Below are 22547 nucleotides of genomic sequence, written 5' to 3'. Positions count from 1 at the left end.
TTTAGGTGACACATTGAGTCCACACCTTGCTTCAGTATGTAAGATTTGTATCCTTCCTTATCCTGTTCCAAATGGGCCCTTTCCCCACAGTCTGGCAAAAAAGGGGTGTCTCGTTGGTAAGAGAGCCAAAAAAGGGAGGAGGTGAACCCTCCACAAGGGCCACGGAAGCAAGTATGGTTGGTTGGTTTCCCTTGAGGTGTGTCTCCAGTGTCTGTGACACTGCCAGGCACACAGAAGGGACCAAATAAACCTCGTTGGCTGACTGAACAAAACATGGCAGTAAATGAAGGTCAGTTCCTCCATCAATTCTGTGCAACCCAGACTTCTTTGACTCTCTCTTCCCCATCCCCACCCTCAATCTTCTGCCCCAACCACACTGTAAAGGAAGAGGGACTGTTTAATACTCCCAATTTTAGTACCCAGTGGCTGAGCTGTGTGATTTCCAATTTGTGGCTGGAGCCTCGGTTGTTCCGGGAAGCCCTCTGGGGAGTCACCAGATCCAGGACCAGCTGGGTACATCATAACACTGAAAGGCTGAAAGGAGGTAGAATGAGAGTCAGTGTTGTGGTCTTCCCACTCTCTTCCCTTAGCTCTAGAGGCAGTGCCTGCCTTCAGGCAACAGCACCCCTGCATTAGCCTGAGATGAAGCAGAGGCCCCAGGGGCAATCTGAAGGTTCAGAAGCCTGTTAGAAACTAGCAGGCAAATGTCAGCTCTACCTAAGGAGCCCCCAAAGTCAGATCAACTGTCTTGATGTGGCTTAAATAAACCTTCCTTGTGTGTCCTTCCGTTTTGTCCCAATAGTTACCCAGAAGTCCAAGTTCCAAATAAGATCCTAAATCAAGGAACTTATCTAGAGACCAGGTTTTGCAAAATGATGGTTCCCTTAACACTTGAAAATGTTTTTAAAATACAACTTCCTAGGCCCTAGTTCCAGGATTCTGATTCTACGCATCAGGGATGGGGACGCTTAAAGACTCACCAAGTTACCCTGGTGTACAGTCCTCTGCTAAAGGACCTACCCTCTGCTGGGCTGTTTAGTGTACATGTGGTCAAAATGCATCAGGACAACTGATGCCATGTGGTTTCAGAGTCTTTTCCTGAGGCCAGTTAAACCAGGCTGACTTCCTTCCATTTCCTCATCGGCTATGTTGGAAATGACCACAAGCTACGGAGTTAGACCCCCTGAGTTCAGATCCTGGCTCTGCCGTTTCCTACCTGAGGAGTTACCTAACGTCTTGGGGCCTCAGTTTCCTCACCTTGCCCAAAAGAGAGTAAGCCCTCAGTGTTTACTATTGTATTTTTTTGAATTTAGTCCAAAAACAGCTCTGGCTACAGTTAATGTAGGGTCATCTTCCAGAATCCTCGGCAGAAATTAAGGCCTTCCAAACCGTAATGTGGCACTGCTAAGCAAGCCAATAACTGCAAGTCCAAGGAGACTTGTTCAGGAGAAGCTCAGCCTCAGGCTTTACCAGTCAGAGGAAAATTACAAGTATAATCTGCACCATCTGCAGCCACATCATGTCAGAAATATTCCAAGAGACCGAATGAGCCCCTGAATTCATCCCAGCTGTGATCACAGTACAGGCAATGATAAACATCTGCTTCTACCACTGATGGTTTCAAGGATGCAGAACCTACCTACTGGGGCAAGTAGGTTTTGCAATACTTTGAGGGATTTAAAATGTTCTTTCAGAGGGAAACTTCCTGTATATAGGAAATTTAAGCCCTTGAGGGTTCAAATTTTACTTATGCTAACAGACATGTATGGAAGTTCAACATGGTGGCTGCTTTTATTAATTTATTAGTTGAACATGTGTAATATACAGGGTAGTGTCATTCTTCCTTCAGGATTGCAGAGGCTGCTGACCAAAGCCTAGAGCAATGCTGCCCAAGATAAGTATATTGTGAACCACATATGTGATTTTAAATTTTCTAATAGCCTCATTTAAGAGGGAAAAAAAGCAGGTGAAATTAATTATAACGTTGTGTTTTATTTAACCCCATATATTAAAAATTTTAGCATTTTAACATGTCATAATTTTTTTTTTTTTTTTACTGCAGGACACTGCAGTTAGGTTTATTCCAGGGAAAGTGTGTGCCCAGTCAATATTTTAAAGTGAGATATTTTGGGGTTTTTTCTGTTTTGTACCAAGTCTTTGAAATCCATTGTTTTGTTTCATGTGGACAGCAGATCTCAATTCATACTAACCACATTTCACGTGCTCAATGGCTATAAGGGGCTAGTGGCTGCCATGTTGAACTTATGCTGGTATAGAGGCCTCAAACAGCCACTCAGATAGGATAGGCTGAAAAGACTTGCCTATGTTCAACTTTTATGGTAACCTGAGACCCATTCACTCCTAGTAACAGGTTACTGGTAATTCCTAGTAATCACATACTCAGAGTAACATTACCAGAATGTGCAGGATTGGTCTGAGTTGATGCAGTCATTCATTCATTCACTGATTCATGCATTCATGTAGTCATTAGAGATTTATCAAGTGGTCTTCACTGTTTACCCCAACTTCATCCTGGACTTTTCTTGACCTCAGGCCCAATCCTCCTCCTTCTTTGAAGACTCTAGCCTTGAATTCACAGTCTTCTCCAACTCAAGTCCTCCCACCACCAAAGTGGATAAGCCATCCCAAATCCTAGGAATGTCGCTACCTCCTCATGACTTCATTCCCACTGTACTTCAGACATCCCTGATGTGTCATTACTGGGTACTGCACCACCTCTAAAATCACACATTCATACACCCACTCTGATGGATCACCTCATGGCTTTCTGCCTCTCTTTCACTTCTGCATCATCTTTACCCCATCAAACCCTTGAGTTCTCTATTCTGTCCTCAAACTCCCCTTCAGTCATCATTTCTTTCTCTATCCAACATGGAATCTGCATCAGCCATTTTTCAAATCACTCTCTTCCTAATATCAACTCTCTTGCCCACTGTTCTTTGACACCTGCCTAGGTCAATAAAGCCATTCTTCTTCTTGGCTCTTCTATCTGGGCTGCTGAGCACCAGTGAATAAAATTACCAACCACACGGACTGGAGCTATTAGTGTGCTGGTCTCCAACCTCACTTCAGCACTCAACCCTCCCCAGCAAGCCAGTGTCCTTAATTAGCTTTCTCTCCTATTTTATGCCTCTTTGAGAAGTTTCACTCCAGTGGCTTCAACTACCATCCATATACAGACAACTTACACATCTACATCTACATTTTTAACCCTTTTTTTAGGCCACAGACCCATAAATCCTTCTGCTGTTGGACCTCTCCAATGGATATCCCAGAGGAACCTCAAAGACTCAACACACACAAAGTTGGGCTTACCACCTTCCCCCAACCATCCACCAAAAAATTATTGCCCCAGCTCCTCCATTCTCTTTTTTTATGGATGGCACAATCATCTATCAAGTTGTCCTGGCCTCTTGCACTTACATCCCCCCTTTTACTTTCCCATCTGATCTATCCCCAAGCCCGGGTGGTTTTGGCCTTCTTTATCTTTATCTAGTCAGTCCATATCATCCCTGCAGGCACTCCTGTTGATCCTCTTCCTGACCTCAATCCACTTTCCACACTGCAGCCAGAGCAATCTTTCTATCGTGCAAATCATGTCAGGTCACCCTGCTGCTTGAAACCTCTCTGCAAACCCCCACTATTCCTAAAATACAGGTCAAACTCCTGAGCCCTTCATTATTGTCCTCTGCTCACCTCCCATCTCATTTCTCAACCCTACCTTCCCACCACAGCTCTCCCTGCAGTGAGAGTCACGCTCCAGCCTTGCTAACCTACCTGAGATGCTAAAATACTGTGGGAACTTTTATATGCTTTTTTTTTTTCAGGCTTAAATACCTCTCCTTCCCCACTAGGTCCATGCCATCCACCTGCCTTCACCTGGTTACTGCCTAACGGACCTTCCAGTCTCAGCCTAGACATTCCTTCCTCAAGGAAGCATTCCCAGAAGTCCAGCCCCAACCCACTCACAGACATATCACTGTCTGCAGTCTGGACCAGAAGCCTCCTCCTGTTTGCTGCTGCAGCATCCTCATTTACTCTGGGCTCAACACTGTCACTGTTTATTCATCAGTATCTCTCAGTAAACTGTATACTTTCCGAGGTTCAGCATTCTCCCCCCAAGGTATTCAACACATTGAATGAATGAATGGAAAATCCTTCTTCCTGAAGAGCTTCAGTTTCATAAGGAAACCAAGCATAATAAAATCCAAACTTGCAAAAGTGGACCCATAATGGGGAATTTCTTTGCATTTTCCAGATTTTTTGCTTTACAAAATAATTCTGAAAGTGCCTTTCTTTCAAAGATCGCCCCCTGTATTTGAAATCGGACTTGATTTACAGCTATCATTTAAAGAAAAACAGCCCCTGCATAAAATTGGTAATTGTTACACCTAATAATGGCATCTGCTTCTCTCTTTGATGGAGCTTCCTCATCTTGCCTCCTAGCATGGTTTCTGCCAACTTTCTTTCTTTGATTCTTTCCTCTCCATTCTTTCCCTTGGAGAATTAGGCTCTTCAGGAATTATCTCATGCTAATGGCCATCAAATACAAGAGTACATCTTTTCCCTAAAGTGGCAAATAGGAAATGTTTTTGGCTTTGCAGACCATGGGTCTCTGTAGCAACTGCTCGACTTTGCCATTGTAGCATGAAAGTAGCCACAGAAGTACCTAAATGAGTGATCATGGCTGTGTTTCAACAAAACTTTATTTACAAAAACAAGCAGTGGACCAGACTTGATCTTCAGACTGTAGTTTGTTTGCCAGCTCCTAAAATACATAACTAAGGGCAGACCCTTCTGAACCACAAACAGCAGTTGCCCTGTGTGAGGAACAACCTTTCATGTTCAATGAATAGTAGGTGGGTCAATGTAGAGAGGCAGCAGACAGAGTGACTTCACTTATATCCCAGGTTTACCACTTTGTAGCTGTGTGACCTTGGGCCAGTTACTTAACCTCTCTGTGTTCAGTTTCCTTATCTATAAAAAATTATCTCATAACAGTTGTCAGACAATTTAAATATGTTAATACATGTAAAGCCACACAATAGTGCCTGCACTTACAGGTGCTGTATAAATTATACCTGATAGAATAGTAAAGGGTCCCTCTGCTATGATCCCCACTAGCAGACATTAGGTATTATAACAAGCATATTAGCAATAAAAAAGGAAATGGTCATTCTCTTAGTATTTGACCGTACCTTGCCCCAGGTAACATTCTCTTTGACTCATTTCAAGTTAAAATCACAGCTCCCTCATCCCAAGACTGACTCAGATCGTTTATTTGAACAGGAGCTCTGACAAAAGTATTTGCTCAGGACCCTCACAACCTAGGTGTGGCCCTGTCAGCTTCTTTTTCTTGTACACTCATTGAAAGGTCCAAGTCTTAATCACGCCTACATCCCTCCCCACAATGGAGCTTATCTTAGTGCATTGTACATAATAGATGCTCCATGAGTACTTTTCAGAATGAATGCCAGAAGGAATGAGTAATGTCTCAGGTTTACATATTTCTTTTGATCCAAGGTTCTAACTATGTTTTCCCTACGCGTATTCCCAGATCTTCATCATTTTTCTGAGTGACAAAGAGGGATTTTCCTGTCCCCAAGCCCTTCCGTCACTGACCTGCCCGTTGATGTGCTGATAGCTCATCAAGAAGGAACAAACACGCCTCCAGATTCTCTTGACAGTAAACTGCAAGTGAACTTCAACTCCAAGACATGTGAAAACAGCCAAGCGTGGGAATGATGGTTGAGTGGTTTCAAGTTAGGCAGCCTGGTAGTTTGAACAATGATTTGGCTGCAACAAATTGTAGTGACAGAACATATGTTTGTCGTGCTTTGCTTTTGATCTTCTGCTCCAAGGTTGAGGGTACTTTCTCAAGGGGGAAGGAAAAAAGCAAGAAGAACTGGGAAAAAGAAAACTGACCTCACCCATCACTGAAATATTTTGTACCTGAAGCACAACCACACTGAGAGAAGAACATGGTGGCGGCCCTTCATAGTCACCTGATTAAGGGGCTTGGGTTTGGTCCTGACTCAGAGGGAAATACAACGCCACCGAGAGGTCCTCCCACAGCACCTGAGCCCTCACAGCCAAGCCTGGGCTTGGCCCCAGTGGACATAAAAGAAAAGATGACTGCCAGAGCCCCCAAGAGGGTGGGAGGCTTGCTGTTGCCAGATCCACCCGCGTGGATCACAATGAGTGCATGAGGTCATGGAATGTTAAAGATGAAATGAAAGTGGGTCCTAAGTCATAAAGTCGCAGGTGGGTGGGCATCCTTTTGACAGGGCTCCCAGGAGTAGAGCTATACCTCTCTCCCTGATGATCCTGGGAAGGAGCTACATCTCCCAGACAGAGTTGGGGTCAAGTCCAGGCATATCCCACCAAAGCCCACTCTCCCCAGGGCTTGCTGGGATGGAAGGATAACTACAGGCCCCCCTGGGATTTGTCTAGGTGAGGGCAGGGTACACAAAGTTTGAAACAGAGGTGAATGGACAGGTGTGCTTGTTAGGGAAGCAGCAGAAAGGTGGCAAGAAGCTGGCAGCAGTCCCTGAGAGGGCCCTGGCACCATGGACAATGATGAACTTCTTGAGCCTGAGACAAAAGGTGAAAAGGCATCCCATTTCTCACCACTCAGGCCCTTCCAGCTACCTCAGTGTAATGCCCAGTGACCACATGGACCTTAAAGCCCCCTTCCCTCCTTTCCTGGGACCCTCTAGAATTGGGTGATGCATTACATTGACTTCGCTCAGGGCTTGCCAAATAGAGAGTGAGAGAGTTGGATGCAATGCTGTGCTGGAATTGGCTCATACCAGCTCTGGCTGATTTTAATTTTCATTCTGTGAGTTGATCAATGTCATGCTGGCAGTTGGAAATTAGCCATGTTTGGAATATTTGCACCACTTGAATTGGCTAACACTACAAATCAGGATTGTTTTTTCCTGGAGAGCCAGTTAAACATTACCAACACTCCACTGGTTGGATGGAATCCTAAAATTACTGATCTGATGAGGATATTAAGGCATCATTTTTTGATGGCTATGTTTGATGGCTAAGCTGATGTATGTCTTCTGTCAGACCACTGTTACTCCCACCCCTTATCACACAGACTTTGTCTTAGAGGCTGGAAAATAAATGTTGGAGCTTGGGTCTATGGACAAAAGCTGAGAAAGACACAGACCTATGTGGACTCATTAGTAACCCCACTATCAGAATCTGGGTGGTCAGAACTTGGGACCCCTGGCACCAATCCTCAGCCCACCCAAAGAGGAGTTTGGTTAAATTCAGACAGGCCACCTGGTGGTGCAGCATGGCCTCCCCAAACCATTGCATCCTGCCGATGTGGGATGACTAGTTCTAGACATTTGTGTGTAACTTTCAGGAGTCCAGGGCTGGTTCCAGAACAATATCCCAATGGCAGAAAAATCATATCTAGCAAGTGCATGGGACTGATGTGAAAGAAACCCAGGACACATATATTTAATAAATTTCAACCCTAGGGAGATTTTGCAAGCCCTTCCTTCCTTCTGCGTAGTCATAAGTTTGGATTGGAAGGAAGAGAAGCTAGGTCAAACTCTTGGGAATCAAGTTATCCCTTGCTCCCTGGGACTGCTCCTGTTCCACTTATATTGTGTTTGATCCAAGTCACCTGCCCTGCTCCTTGCCCTCCCCAGCATCATCCATGCCTGCCATTGAGGATGCTTCAGCATCACACACATCCTTTCCCTGAAAGAGTAAAGCAAACCCTGAACCCCACCCAAACCAATAGAAAGGAAAAGAAGGAGCAAAGATCCAACATCCAAGGCAGGCTTAACACAGGGGATGGGGCAGGAGCAAGTCTCCAGAGAACACAAGGCAGGTTTAGCCCAAGATGATTCAGGTGGGAGGCAGCTCTGCGTCAGGGAAGGAGGGCTTACAGAGCGGAGTCCCTCCTGGCAGGGTTGACGCTCACTGCAGTTCCTTGGCACCTTGAGCCACGTGCAGTTGGGGGACAAAGGCTACAGCCAGGACCCAGGTCACAGACAGAATCACGAAACAGAGGCATAGGGCAGCCAGTGGTGGGCTCCACCTGAAAGGCTGGCAGGTTTCCTCTCCAGAATCAAGGAGATGAGTTTTTCTTCCAGATGGCAGTGACACTGTATCAGCCCCGCAGAGCAGTGACGAAACACTCTACTGTGAGGCTGAAGACTCTGCAGCTGTCGAGAAAGAGAAACCAGCTCGGGAGAGCTCAGAAACAGACCTTGAGATCGAAGGTGAGCGTTGGCCTTTGGAGGGTGGAGGGTCGCTTGCTTCCTTCCTCAGAGGCTGGAGAGACCTGGTTTCCCCAGATGGCCGTGGCTCTGTCCGGCGGGACATGCCTTGGAGGGAATGCAGCAGAACCGCCTGAGCTCAATTTTATGCCACACCCTTCTCCAGTCTGGCCCAGTGGCAGCAGCTGCTGCTGCCCCATGCTCGTGATCGGCCTGGTGAGCAGAGGGATCGCACTGGCTTGTTGAAAGCGGGACCAAGAGATGAACGGGGATTTCTGGTGTTCTGAATGTTTCCACATGTGGCATCTTATGTCACTTTTGCAATCATCCCAGGAGGTAGACATTCCCTGTCTTTCACAGAGGAGGAAACTGAGGTTTAGGAAGATTGTGAGTTGTCCAAGGCCACCAAGAGCTCGCCGGTGTCCGTTTATCCCGTGTTCGCCCCACCTTGTCAATCTGTCTTCCATATTCCATATTCCAGGAGCCCCTGGAGTGGTTGTGGCCCATCTTGCATCCTGGTAACTTTCCTCTACTCACATTAGAGTTCTTATTTCCCCTATTTGAGAGCCCCATATTTTCTGTCAATGAATCCAAGCATGCCTGGGTGTGGGGAGTGGGTGCTGGCTGGGCTGGAGAAAAGACTCCTTTATTGCAAACAACATCTCCACCCTTTCCTCCCTCCTAGTTTCCTCAAGGCCATGATGGCCCCGCTTGATGGGTTAGCCTCATACTTCCCTGGGCTGAGGCAACCCAGGGACCCTTTCTCTCCTGTGTTCAGGCACTGGGTGGTGGGCCATGATCAGAGGCAGCAGAGATGGAGGGCAGGTTATTCTGCCAAATTCAGCTGTGTCGCTCGGCCTACAACTGCACACTCAGCACAGACCTCCTGCCTGTCACCTCCCGGCGATCCTCTTGTTCCTTTTCTAGCTCCTTTTCTGCTTCAAGGTTGCCGCTGTTGTTGCTTTCAACACCGGATTTTACCAGGTAGAAGGGGTGGCAGATAGAAACACGGGATGGTTTGTCCCAGACTCTTGCTTCTATCTGGAGATAATTGGTTTCCCCAGTCGGCCATGGCTCTGCTTGGCGGGATGTGCTGTGGAGGGAATGCAGCAGAGATGCCTGTGCTCAATTTTATGCTAAATATTCTGCATTACCCAGGATAGCCCCTCACAACAGAGAACTACCCGACTCAACTGTCCAGTTTGCCGAGGGCGAAAAGACCTGATCTACAACCATCCTGAGGAGCAGGCCGGTTTGTTGCTGTGCCTGCAAAGTCAGCTTCCTTGCAAAGATGTCCTTCACCAACAAAGCTCTCATTGTCCGCCTTAGAAATGTTTGGGGTGGGTTGGCCAAAGGCCCGGGGATCTGAAGGAAAAACAGATGCTGGCTTAGACCCCGGCTGCTCATGGGAAGCCCTGCGTCAACGGAGTTTGCTTAATAAGGACGCGGCTGTGGGGCATCCAGAATCGAGGGAGGGCCACCCCCCAGTGAGCACGAGCCAGGCTGGTCTAAAGCCCAAAGAACGAAGGCCCCTAAGAGGCTGGAACGGAGGGGTAAAGCCGCCATTCTGTTTGCCGGTTTAAGCACTGATCAGCTGTGTGTCTGTCATTAGTAAAGCAGGGGTGGACAGTTCTTTTTGTGAGGAAAGTGACGTGCAAATCTCTGAAAGAAGCAAACCCACTCAAATACAAGTGTGTTTGTTTCCGACTGATTTGGGGGTCTCTCCATCTTGTACTGATTTGCCACCTTCGGAAGCCCACTCTGTCCCACTTGGGCTTTTTCTAGTTGGTACTTCTCTACATCTTTCATAAAACTTTGATTATGGCTCACATTTTAACAGTGGGAGTGAAACAGAAACTACAGTGGAGGCTCCCTCCCTCAAGCATCACAAACCCCAGCTTTTTGTCTGGTTGGCCCTTCAGGGCTGTCTGGATGTGGGCAAGGGTGTGATCGCACCTCCCTGTGGCCAGTCACTGGATGCAGCCAACCTGGGAAGGTGGGGGTGGGCACACTGTACCTCTTCAGTAGCTTGGGGCCAAAAACCAGGGGCCTTCTCTCTTACCCAAAGGGAGACATCCATATGAGGCTTTCTGGAGTTAGGGTCTCCCATCACTGGCTGATTTTCCAGTTGAAGCTGGAGCATAGGGACAGACCCTCAGGCAGAGGGGACACCAGTCAGGATCGAATGTGGTCTGGGTTAGCAGGGAGATAAGGCAACGGTAGAAGAGAAACTCCACTTCATCCACCTGCATCTTTTTCTGCAGATACTAATAAACTTTTCACCACCGGACAAAGGGAGCTGTACCTAGAGGCCTGCAAACTGGTGGGCGTTGTGCCCGTCTCCTACTTCCTCCGGAACATGGAGGAGTCCTACGTGAACCTCAATCACCACGGGCTGGGCCCCAACGGCACGAAGGCTATTGCTATAGCCTTGGTGGTGAGCATGCCAGCAGGGGCACGTGAAGCCTGGCAGAGGTGGGGGCTTGACAGGGTTCTGGGTCCAAGAGTCAGAGAGCCCCTCCATGGGACCCTGAATTGCAACCTCTACGCCCACCTTGCCCTAGGCTCTGCTTGACTGCTGGCTGATTTACCCAACTGGCATGGACACCCCGTTAGTTCTTGGGAAGGAGGCTCCTAGAGACCCGAATCTTGAAAATCTGTTCTCTTTCCTATTCAGGATGCAAAAGCACCAGCCTGTGGGCCCTGGAAAAGTGACTGATCTGGGCTTGGACCCAAATGCTCATGCGAGAACACAGTACAAAATGTCAACCACCTGGGTCTCAATTCCAAAGTTCACCTTTGCCATAAATGAGTTCACTACTGAGACATTCCATTTGATGCCTGCCCTTTGCAATATTATATGCAGTTCTTCAAGATCTCACTGTAGAGTGGATCATGTTTTCCCACAGGAATAATGTTCTCTCTTTTTGGCATGAGCGAACAAGGACTTGACCTTGAACTCACCATAACTTTCTATAGTTATAATTCATTGTATACAAAACTGACTCTCATCACAGGAAAACACAAAATTTAACGAGTGTATGTCAGCACAACACTGTTCACTTAGGACAGTAAAGAAAAAGCTCGATTTTATTTTTTAAAGCACTCACTTTTGGAACTCTAACTGCATTTGCACTGAGCACATACGCATTAAGAAATTACATGACGTGAGACTGGGCTGCTCTCTAGGGAGGGAGAGGAAAGGGAGGGAAGAGCAGAGAAAGAACAAAGCCATCTTGAAATTCATGGAGCGTTGAAAGACTGATTAATGAACTGTTAGAGATGTGCCATTGCCTCATAGCTCCATGGAAAAAAATGGATAATAATGAAATCCTCTCAGGACTCGGGCCACTTGTCTCTGAGTAACAGCAGTTTCTGGTTAGGGGGAGTTTTTCTTCTCCGATTCTCTGTAGCACTCATTTGACAATTAATCATTGTGACATTCTTGTGGACTGAACTCTTCTTTATCTTGGGTACTGTTTAGCTTCTCACATGTTGTGTCTCCCTAACTTAGAGGAAGGACACCCTGTAGGAGGGATCATTTCCAGACTTTGCGTCTGTCCCTCCTCCACCTACCTCCACGCCCTTGGACTTGGTGAGCTGTGGGCCCTTGGAGTGCGGACGTTCTCTGCTCATCCTTTTATCCCCAGCAGTTAGCGTAGAGGGTGACAAGTAGATACTTGCCTTTGTGAAATGAATTTGGATGGATGTGGTGATCGGGCCACCCGCTGCTCCTCACTCTGTGCTGGTCCCCAGGATGACTCTGGAAGTAGCCCTTCCATCCCTGTTTTCTGCTAAATGACGCCTAGCCTGGGAGCCCCCTGAGCCATCTCATTTGCTTTTGACCATGACTGAATTTTGCCACCCAGACTGCTGAGGCCAGAAGACAATTCATGGAGGCCCTGGGGGACCATGCTGCATCATAGTAGCTCACACTATCACAATTTCGCCTTGTCTGGAGCGAGAGTCCCTACCACTTGCTACTTCTTTCACTGCTTTGAAAATGCTCAAACCCAAAGATGCATCTGTTCTCTGTGCCTTTCTGCACAGGGAATGAAGCGGGGAAGGAAAGGACAAAAGTTCTGGGTAGAGCTAACCCCAGTCCCTCATGCTGCAATGCCAGTCATTTCCACCTGTCTTGCTTCTTGTGGAAATGCAGACTAGCCTGCATATAGACATTTATTTAACATTTACGTTCAGCTCCTTCTTAACAGCCTTGAGGCAGCAACCTGGCTATAAGAGGGAACCAGGTAAGCCTTAAGCCTAAACTAGAAGAAAGGCCTCTGAGGGAAACAGGCATCGTAAATGCTTTATGCTTAAATATCCTTATTAAATGTATCACGTTCTCCTCAGTCTTGGAGTAGTTTCACAGTCCTCTCTCCTCGAGGCTAAATAATTAAAATCTGCTCAGCTCAACCTTGTGCCTCATCCTTTTCAGGGCTTTATTTTTAGTTCCTCTTCTAAATCCCCCTCGAAACCCTTTTAGGGGAGGTGCCCAGAATAAGCACATCGTCCTAGCAAAACTCACTGGGATGGCTCGTCCCCTGTGCTAGTCTCCTGTTCCTATCCACTCTTCCAGAATTGCTAGCCTGCATCTCTGTACCCTCTGACATGACGAGGACGTTCAGGAGAGGTCGTGGGTTCTGGGCAATGGCAGGGAACTAACTGGGTCACCAACCACCTCTGTCTTTCTCCCGCTCCCCTGGTGGTGGCTGAAGTCCAACACGACTGTTCTCACGCTGGAGCTGGCAGACAATTCTATCATGGAGGAGGGCATCCTGAGCCTGGTGGAGATGCTACAAGAGAACTACTACCTCCAGGAGATGGTACTGTGCCCTGCTCTGCCGGTTCCTTCCACCACGCCTGGGGTCTCAGAACTCACTCGAGACAAGCCAGAGACCCCTGCCAGAGCCCAGACCAGCCTTCAGGCTTTCTGCAATCAATCCGGGGGCTCCTCTCCCCTAGAGGTGGCATCTCAGAGGAGAGCCACACATGAGAGCCTAGCCAGGGACACTGTGTTCCCTGTGGCTGTAGGAAACCCTAAGAAACCATTTTTGTCTGGACCTCATAAGCCCCTAACTGAAATTACTTCTTTAGTGTTGCCTTAAAGTTAACTTTCTTAAAGAAAATAAAGACACGAAATAATTTCATAAAACACAACGTGCCTGGAGACAGATAATGGTGATGGCTGCCCAACAGTGGGAGTGTACTTAAGACTACTAAACCGTACACTTAAAAAGGGTTCGGATGGTAAATGTGTTATGTCTATTTTACTACAATTTTAAAATTTGAAAAAAAGAAGAGCAAAGACAATGAAGATAATAATGGCTAGTTTATAGAAAGTCCCTCCCACTAGCCTGAAAGGACAATGTCCATTTGTATCCCTCCTTCCGGGCAGTGATGCAGGCTTTGTGAACCGATGAAGGGAATTACAATGGTTGCTTACTCTAAACTCATTTTTCAATTGCTTCGTGCCAAATCCTGCAAATAAAACTGTCTTGGATTTTCAAAAAAAAAAAAAAATGCTTATCCAAAATACCAGGGCTAAACTGGGGTGGTATGGAGAGAAAACTGAGACTAGCCCGAGGGCCTCACCGTGAGGCCTTAGGAAAGCTAGCGTTCCTGTCTTCTTTTCCCCTTTGTACCACCCTAACCACTCCCGTCCTTTCCTCCCAGCCCTGTTCTCCCCACCCCACCCCACCCCACCCCCTCAGTGCCAGCCTCAAATAAGAACCCCCATCATTTATTTGTTAAAGAGGGTCCTTTGGTGGGGTTTTTTCATAATACATAAATGTTCTCTTGCCTTTTAGAATATTTCTGACAATAATCTTGGTTTGGAGGGGGCCAGAATCCTCTCAGAGTTTCTCCAGAATGACACCTCTTCCATCTTTAGTCTTCAGCTCTCAGGTGAGCCCTTGGAGGAGGAGGGAGAGGTCATTGGGAATGAAAGAGAGAAAAGGGTCAGAGCGGAGAAACAGGGTCTAATTGAACCATACCAGGTCCTGCTGATTTCAGAGACCAGAACACTGCGTCAACACCCAGCTAGACTCTTCCAGCCATCCTCGCCCCCTCTCCACTGCCACACTGACTTCCCAGCTGCCCTGGACAAGCAACTTCTGATTCCCTTTGCAACAGTCCTACCTCTGCTTGAAATTCTCCATCCCAAATACCTGCATGGCTCACTCTCCCCCTTCATTCACGTCTCTGCTCATGGGTCATCTCCTTAGGGGGACTTCTCTGACCTATCAAAGCAGCACCTCTCCATCACCACAATTCCCCATCCTATTTCCCTTCCTGGTTTTTCTTAACAGCACTTACTACCTGACCCCCTATTGTATGACTAATTTTCAGTTTATTATGTCTCTCTCAGAAAAAAAAGCTCACTTGAGAATTCTAGTACCCAGAGCCCTGCCCTCACTCAGGTTTGTGGTTTGAATTTATACTATCTGCAGGGTCCTTGAACCTCTATGGCAAGAAGTGAACATAAAAAGTAGTCCCATGCTGATAATACCTTGGGACATGCAATAGAAACAAATATAAACTTCTTTGGAGGAACTCCAAGCTGTTTGGGATTCCCACAGATAAAGCTCCATTAAAGATGGGCTCACAATCCAAAATTGCAAAACAAGGAAACAAAACACCATGAGAGTTGTTAGCCTCGAGTGGCAGCATGGGGCCCTCAAGAACTTCAGGAAATAGAATTATCCTATATAAACTATAAATTAAGTGACCATAAAATTTATATTCCAAACTTTACAGAAGCACTCTTAACTGAAACTTTTAGTAAACAGATAACTTGCACCCAACTATAAACCAATTTTGATATGAGTAAGAACATAAAAATAAAACATACAAGAACAAATCACTATTTTTAATAGACCTCCCCAAAATAGAACTTCTAGAAATAGAAAATATATAATCATTGAAATTAAAAACTCAATGGATAAATTCAACAGCAAATTCGATACAGTGAATAAAATTAGTGATCTGGAAAATAGATAAGAGGATATTTTATCTCTCTTTGCAGTATAGAAAGATAAAGATATAAAGAATATAAAAGATAAAAGGAATACAAAAGAATGAATAGACTCAGTATAACTGATAGATGTTCCAGAAGAAGAGAATGGGTGAACAACAATATTTGAATAAATATCAGCTGACATGTTTCCTAACAGATAAATCCTCAGACACAGGAATCCTAGTAAGTCCTAAGTATGGTAAGTAAAAAGAAATCCACACCTGAATCTATCATAGTAAAAGCACCTAAGATAAAAAGATCTTAGAAGTATCCAGAGAGAAAATACAGAACTAGAGTTTATGTCTTTTTAATATAAATGTTATTACATGTTAGATATTATTCTCCAATTTCTCTTTTTTCCCTGTAAGTACATCTTGAATTTCCTTCTATGGCAGGGCCAATAGATTTATCTAGTGCTTTTGAACTCCTGGGTAGTATTTCATGGTGTAGATATAGCATAAATTGTTTAATATCCCGCAATTTGAAGGGGAATGCATTTAGGTCATTTCCAGTTTCGCAATCCTTCAAGTAATTTTTAAAGAATTTTCATATCCATGCATCTTTTGAGTGCATGTTTTAGTATTTCTAGATAGGCACCCAGGAGCAGAATTACCCAATATAAAGATATTTTTATGAAGTTAAAAATAAATTTCCAAATTTCTTTTAAGAAGGTTACCAGGTCAAGGTTCCACGAGTGGAATACCTGTTTCCCCTGTATCTTCACCAGAAGGGTTATTAGCAAGTTGTTTGTGAACCAGATGGTCAAGCATGTTGAAGTTATAGTACTTGGGTTCAAATCCCAGCTTTGGCTCTGTGCCAAGTTATTAAGCCCTTCTGTGTTTCACTTTTCTTATTTATAAACTATGGACAACTACATTACCTACCTCAGACAGTTATTGTGACAATTAAGTTAATTAAAGCCTGAAACACCTAGAACACTACCCAAGACACAAGTATTCAGTAAGTGTTCACCACTATTATTATCTTTATTACATTCCCACATAACTATTGAAATAGAACATCTTTTCAGATGCTTGTTTTTGTTTAAATTTCTTCTTCTAAGAAATGGTCAATTGTTACATGAGATTGTTTGCACTACTGAGTATTAGGCTCTCTTTGTATAATACAGACACTCATACTTGCATGTTACACGTAGCTTTCTTTATGGTGTTTTCTTATATGGAATTTGCATATTTACATTGTCAAGTTCATCAATCTTTTTCTTTTACGGATTTGATTTTTGTAGTCCTACTTAAAAACTTGTTTCCTACTTCAGATTATAAAAATATTTTCTTTTTTTTTTCAAATATTTTTGTAATTTTGTTTTTTTACATGTATATTGTCAGTATATCTGGAACTTACTGTTGTTCATGGTATTAGGTATGAATCAAATATTCTATTTCCAAAAGTCATAGCCAGGTGCCCAAGCATCATTAATTGAATAATCTATCCTTTACTGACCAATTTGAACGTCATCTTACCATATATTAAATTCCCATATAAATATTGGTCCCTTTCTAGACTCTCTATCCGGTTTCATTAATCTGTCTATTTCTATGTGAACACTATACTATTTTAATATGTGTCTAGAATATTAAAATTATAATATCCTATATGTTAGAATATAATTAGTTGTTATTTATAAAATATATCAAGTATATAATATTTAATATATTAGTTATATAATTATATGATATGCTATAATATGTTTTGTATTTGAGCGGACAAAGTCTGACCTCTTTTTTAAAATAATTGTGGCTATGCTTCTACAGTTTCTCCTCTGGTTGAATTTTAGAATCATTTTGTCAAGTTCCATTTTAAAAAATTGGGATTTTGGTTGGAGTTATATTTACTATTCTAGATTAATTTAGGAGAGAATTGACATATTTAAAATATTAAATATCTTCACTTAAGAACTGGTTTCTTCAGGCCATTTTTATGTTCTTCAATACATTTTTATAGTTTTAGTTTATTACAAGTCTTGCATATTTCATATTAATTTTACATCTAAGTCTTTAGTCACTTTATTCCTATGAGAATAGAATGTTTTTTCTATTACATTTTCTAATTACTTATTACTGTTATATTTGAGAGCTATTAATTTTTGTACCTTGATCCTATTACCTAGTCACTTTACTGAATTATCTTATTCTAACATTTTGCTAATTTTCTTGAATTATTTAGGTAGGTGTTCATGTCTGCAAATAATGGAAGTTTTTGTCTCTTCTTTCCAGTATTTATAGCTCCTAGAGTTTTTTTGTTTTTTTTTTTTTGGTTGTATTAGCTAAGACCTCTAATATAATATTAATTCAGAAAGCTCTATAAAAATACACATTTCCCAGCCCTATCCCAAGCTGCTGAATCAGAATCTTTAGGGAAAGGGCTCTAAGACTCTGTATTTTATCAAACTTCCTAAATGATTCTCTTAGAGCTACTGCACTGTTGGTAACCACTGTTAGAGACATAACAATCTGAATAACTGATTACCTAATTTTATACATTGATTAGATTATCATCTCATTGGAACTAGAAACAAAGAAGTATTTGTGTTTCAGTGGATTCATTCATTTATTCATTCACTCAGTAAAGATTTATTGAGCACCTGTTATGTGCCAAAAACTATTTAGGTGCTAGAGACACAGAGGTGATCAAGAGTTCAAAGGAGAAATTTGGGGAAAAGAGCCTGTGCCATTCATTCCCCAGAAATCACTGAGGTTTTTGATTGCTTAGGAGGGCCGGGGCTAGGAGAAGATAAGGGAAACACCTCAGCCACAAAGCTTAAGGGGCAACACGAAACTCAATAACCACACAGATAACATCATAATGCAATATTTTAAAAAGCCAAAATTAATGCAAAAACAATTCCATGATGAAAAAATTTAACACTTTAAATAAAAAACAGGATCTAACAGGGACAGATTGGGGTGAGGTGACTAAGACCTGGCCATGCAAGTACAGGGTCAGAACATGCCTTCATTTAAAATTTTTAAATCTGGTTCATCATAGATATTTTTGCATTGATTTTGATTTTAAAATATTTTATTGAGATAGTCATCATGGTTACTGAGTTTTTCGGCACCTCTTAGGTATTGCATGCACAGCAAGTGTGCCTCATTCGTCCCTCTAGTCCCAACCCCGCTGCTTAGACTTGGATTAGCATTTTTATAATGTTACAGACTGTAGGCACTGGGCTAGGGGTTGATGCAGCCAGTGGATGCACAGGGTATGGTGTACTGACTCCTGGAACTCCCTGGACAGTCACGGCAGAGAGAGAGGGGAAGGAACATTAAAGAGATGGTAATTAGTGCCCTTTTTTTCTCCCGGTGTTCTTCTGTGCCCATACATTGGCTTTAAATATGTGCCACCTTTTCTATGTCTGATTGTTCCAAAGGCAAGAGACTGGCAGGGCCAGGAGGGGAAGGGAGCCTTAGTCTGGAGACCGTTGCTAATGCCCGCCTTCATTCACTACAGGAAACAACTTCAAGGAAGAATCCGCAGAGCTGTTCTGCCAAGCCCTGTCGGTAAGAAGCAAGGGCTGGGAGCAGCCAGCACTGTGAGAGATGTCCCTGGGAGCTGGGTGGCTCTGGGCATAAGGAAGTGAGGCCACTTGCTTACTTTAGGGAGCTGGTGAGCGTTGGGACTCTGCTGATCCTATCAAAAACTGAAGCAACTGGTAAGACTAGTTGGACGGTGCTAAATTCTCCCAGCAGTCATCAACCGTTCAACAGAAAATGAACAAGAAATTGTCCTCAGTCTAAGACCACTAGCCTACTTAATGTTTGGTGTATGGGAGCCATCAAACTGTCCTGAGATAAGTGAGGTATTTGCAGTCACATAGAAGACAAAAGTGACCTCTTTCTCCACTGTTCTTTTCATAGGCTAATTACAGAATTAAGACGCTGGATCTCAGTCACAACCAATTCTCTGACAAGACAGGAGAGTACCTGGGACAGATGCTGGGTGAGTCTGTCAGAGGGAGGGAGGGGACCAGCACAGGAAAGGAACTTGGGGTATGATTGCTGGTCAGAGCTGCATCTCCTATTTTTTGTTGTTACTGAAAGTTCTGATTAGAAAAGTGATGTAAACCACACTTGAAATACTTTTTAAATGGAGCGAACACCTGAATGTGGGAAGTAAAACTTTAAAATGATTAGAAGAACATGTAGAGAAATAGCTTGCTGACTTCAGTGGATTATTAAACATGGACAGTGGGCAGAAATTGTAACAAAAACAATTCATATACTTGACAACAATAAGTTTAAAACATGTATGGGATAAAAGACATTATGGGGCAATGATGAAGGCAAGCAACAGATAGGGAGGAGATGTGTGCAGCATTTGTATAGTATAAAAGATGACTGTTCAGAATATTGAGAAAAGATCGTATTGATCAATTAAGCAGTGATAGATACTCCCACTAAAACGATCCAAATATATGGATGGTGACAAAAGAAAGTCACATGCCCAAACTCTTTAGTAATTAGAAAAATGCAAAATAAAACAACAAAAAGGTCTTATAGGCATGTAGATGTATTTAAACCACGTGTCAAGATGAGACCATCCAGGCAAGGAGTGCAGATAGAATTGAGTAAGTGGCCATCACACTGACCCCTGGGTCACTCCAACATTTTAAGGGGTCGCAGTGGAGGCGGAGAAGCTGGAGAGGGAGTGGTGAGTCAAATAGGAGGGAAAGTGTGTTATCAAGGAGCCATGTGAGGGAGTATTTCAAGAAGAGGGAAGTGGTAAGCTAGGTCCAGTACTGCTTAGAGGTCAGATAAGATGAAGATAGAAAAGTGACTTAGCAATGTGGAAATAATTGGTGGCCTTGACAGGTGCTGTGTTCATAAAGTGGGTGAGTATGGAAACCCAACTGGAATGAGTTGAGTTGAAAATGGGATGCAAAGAAGTGGAAATGGCCACATTAGCCACTCCAGAAGCTCCACTGAGTCAAGGCTGGAACAGAAAGACAGGTGGCTTAGAGTCCAGGAGGGTTTTTAAGGATGGAAAAGGCTGACAGAAAGAAAAGAAGAAGAAATTGATGATGCAGAAGGAGGAGATAATTAGAGGAGCCAAGTCCCTGAAAAGGCTGGAGGCAATGGCATCCAGAACAGAAACGGAGGGGACACCTCCGAGAGCAGGAGGGACAGATCCATCACTGAAAGAGGGAGGAGGCCAAGCGTGGTGTGGGGGCAGGTGGGTTGGCAGAGTGCATGCTGGGAGGGTGAAGCTCCCCTGCCTCACTGCTGCCATTTTCTCAGTGAAGTAGATTCTGTCTTCAGCAGAGAGTCAGGTGCAGGCCGACAGACTCAAAGGGAGGAAATAAGTATAAAACAGCTTTTAGGAAGGGAGCAGCAAAGTGTAAAAGAAGTGTTGGGCAGTTTGAATCTCCATTTGAAAACTAATTTTCAAACATTTTAAAGCTCAATTTTAAAACATAAATTTAAAATGAGACAGACTACCTTCTGTGTGATATGGTTACCATCATAGTATATTTGCAACTTTTAAAAATGTGTATTATACGGGGGAGGATGTAGCTCAGTAGTAGAGGGCATGCCTAGCATGCACAAGGTCCAGGGTTCAACCCCCAGCACCTCCTATTAAATAAATAAACCAAATTACCTCCTCCCCCTACAAAAAAAAATCTGTATTATTATTAAATCTACCAAGTATCAAATGATTACTCTAGGACAGACATCACGCTAGGCTTTTCACATCCATCCTCACAAAAACCCTTGTACAGGTGAACATGTCCCTTTGACAGATAAGAAAATATAAATAATCTGCCCAGGGTCACACAGCTAGTAAGTGTTGAGAACAGAATTAAAAATAAAATTAAAATTTTGTGGCCATTTAAGAGATGAAGGCATGCAGTATAATTTAAGTGAGGGGCTTGGCAGAGAAGAGGGAAGAGAAGTAAGAAAAGAATGAAGGAGGCAGGGAGGGAGGGAGAATGAAGGCAGGAGAAAAGTTTGTCCTCAAAATAATAGAAGGTGTTGTGCCCTTTACTGGAAGTCTATCCTGGTGGTTGACGCAAGAGAGACATCAGTACAGAGTGCTCTGTCCACAGAAAGTAAAATAGAATAAGACATTTTTTCTGGGCCTGAGGGTTGGAGGCGATTCCTCCCACTCAGTTAAGAGGGCTTTAGTCTCTCCTTCCGACGGTGTCAGTGTCCTCAGCACATGCCCCCTCCCCAGATAAAAATGACAACAATAATGCGTCTAAATAGGATGCCTTCCCAACCCTGTGTAGCATGTAAGCAAAAGCAGCTTTAAGTTTAAAAAGAGGTACAATTTCTGTGCAAACTCGACTTCTAGACAAGCCTGAGGCCTCCCCACTTCCACCTAATTGTGTCCCTGGATGGAAATTCTGGGGCCACCATTGTTCCCATAGGTCTCCATGGGAAAGACATCATGTGATACAACACGCCAAGCCCCTCACAGTCGCCCTATATAAATACAACCCCTGTTTCCTGTGCTATCTCCATCTTCTTCAATGGTTGTGTAATTTTCCACCAGATGGATATTTATGTGCTCCACCCTCCCCCTGTGAGTCTCAAACCTTACTTTTATAGGTGATGCCATGGTAAATGTCTACAAGCACAAAGCTCTTCCCATATCCTGTACTGTCTCCTTAGAAAGGGTCGCAGAGGGTGATATTGCTTTGTGATAAACATATTTCAGTAGGAAAGTATCTGGGACCAGATAGTATTTGCAGAATAGACTATACTGTTTGCTGGCCACCTGCAATACATGAGTATTTTACTACATCGTTGCAGCATTGGGAATCCTTTTGTGATTTTATGTTTAAATGAGTAACTGACAAATTATTACCTCGGTGTTTTGCTCTGCATGAGGATGGAGCGATCCTTACCCCCAGTGTTGTGGGTGTCTGCCAGCTCTGAGAGTAGGTTCTCTGGGGTGTGGGGGATGCTGAGATGACTCCCTCCCTCCCTCAGCCTTCAACATAGGGCTCCAGTCACTGGATCTGAGCTGGAATCACCTCCACAGCCGGGGAGCGGTGGCCTTGTGCAGTGGCCTCCGGGTAAGGCACGCTGGGAGTGATGTGTTTAGCGGGGCGAGGACGGCCAGGACCTCCCGTCTGCCACCTTGAACCTCTTCCCTGTAGTCACCGTGGTTGAGGGCAGACTGAGCTCTCATCAAGTGATCGTCACATTGTTAGTCTACCTCCCACAACTCCTGGATGCACATTATTATTTAGTCTAGATCCTACCTGGGTAAATTCACCCTGCTGGGGCCTA

The 22547-nt window shown here is 44.1% G+C and overlaps 1 protein-coding gene across 1 annotated transcript in view; it reads left to right on the top strand.

Annotated features, from left to right (window-relative positions):
- The first annotated feature begins 4781 nt into the window (after nucleotides 1–4781).
- The window catches only part of LRRC74A (leucine rich repeat containing 74A), a 31214-nt gene continuing 13448 nt past the window's right edge, over nucleotides 4782–22547 (top strand). The window contains exons 1-8 of the mRNA XM_074365201.1: nucleotides 4782–6627; nucleotides 8145–8273; nucleotides 10535–10707; nucleotides 12989–13096; nucleotides 14081–14177; nucleotides 18760–18809; nucleotides 19167–19248; nucleotides 22245–22330. Coding sequence (XP_074221302.1) covers nucleotides 6591–6627; nucleotides 8145–8273; nucleotides 10535–10707; nucleotides 12989–13096; nucleotides 14081–14177; nucleotides 18760–18809; nucleotides 19167–19248; nucleotides 22245–22330 — 762 coding nt within the window. The 5' untranslated portion in view covers nucleotides 4782–6590. The remainder of the gene's footprint in view (nucleotides 6628–8144; nucleotides 8274–10534; nucleotides 10708–12988; nucleotides 13097–14080; nucleotides 14178–18759; nucleotides 18810–19166; nucleotides 19249–22244; nucleotides 22331–22547) is intronic.

This window comes from Camelus bactrianus, chromosome 6 (assembly GCF_048773025.1).
Source record: "Camelus bactrianus isolate YW-2024 breed Bactrian camel chromosome 6, ASM4877302v1, whole genome shotgun sequence".
NCBI classification, from domain to species: domain Eukaryota; kingdom Metazoa; phylum Chordata; class Mammalia; order Artiodactyla; family Camelidae; genus Camelus; species Camelus bactrianus.
The sequence above is the reverse complement of the archived record's forward strand: the minus strand, read 5'-3'. Positions and strand labels throughout refer to the sequence as shown.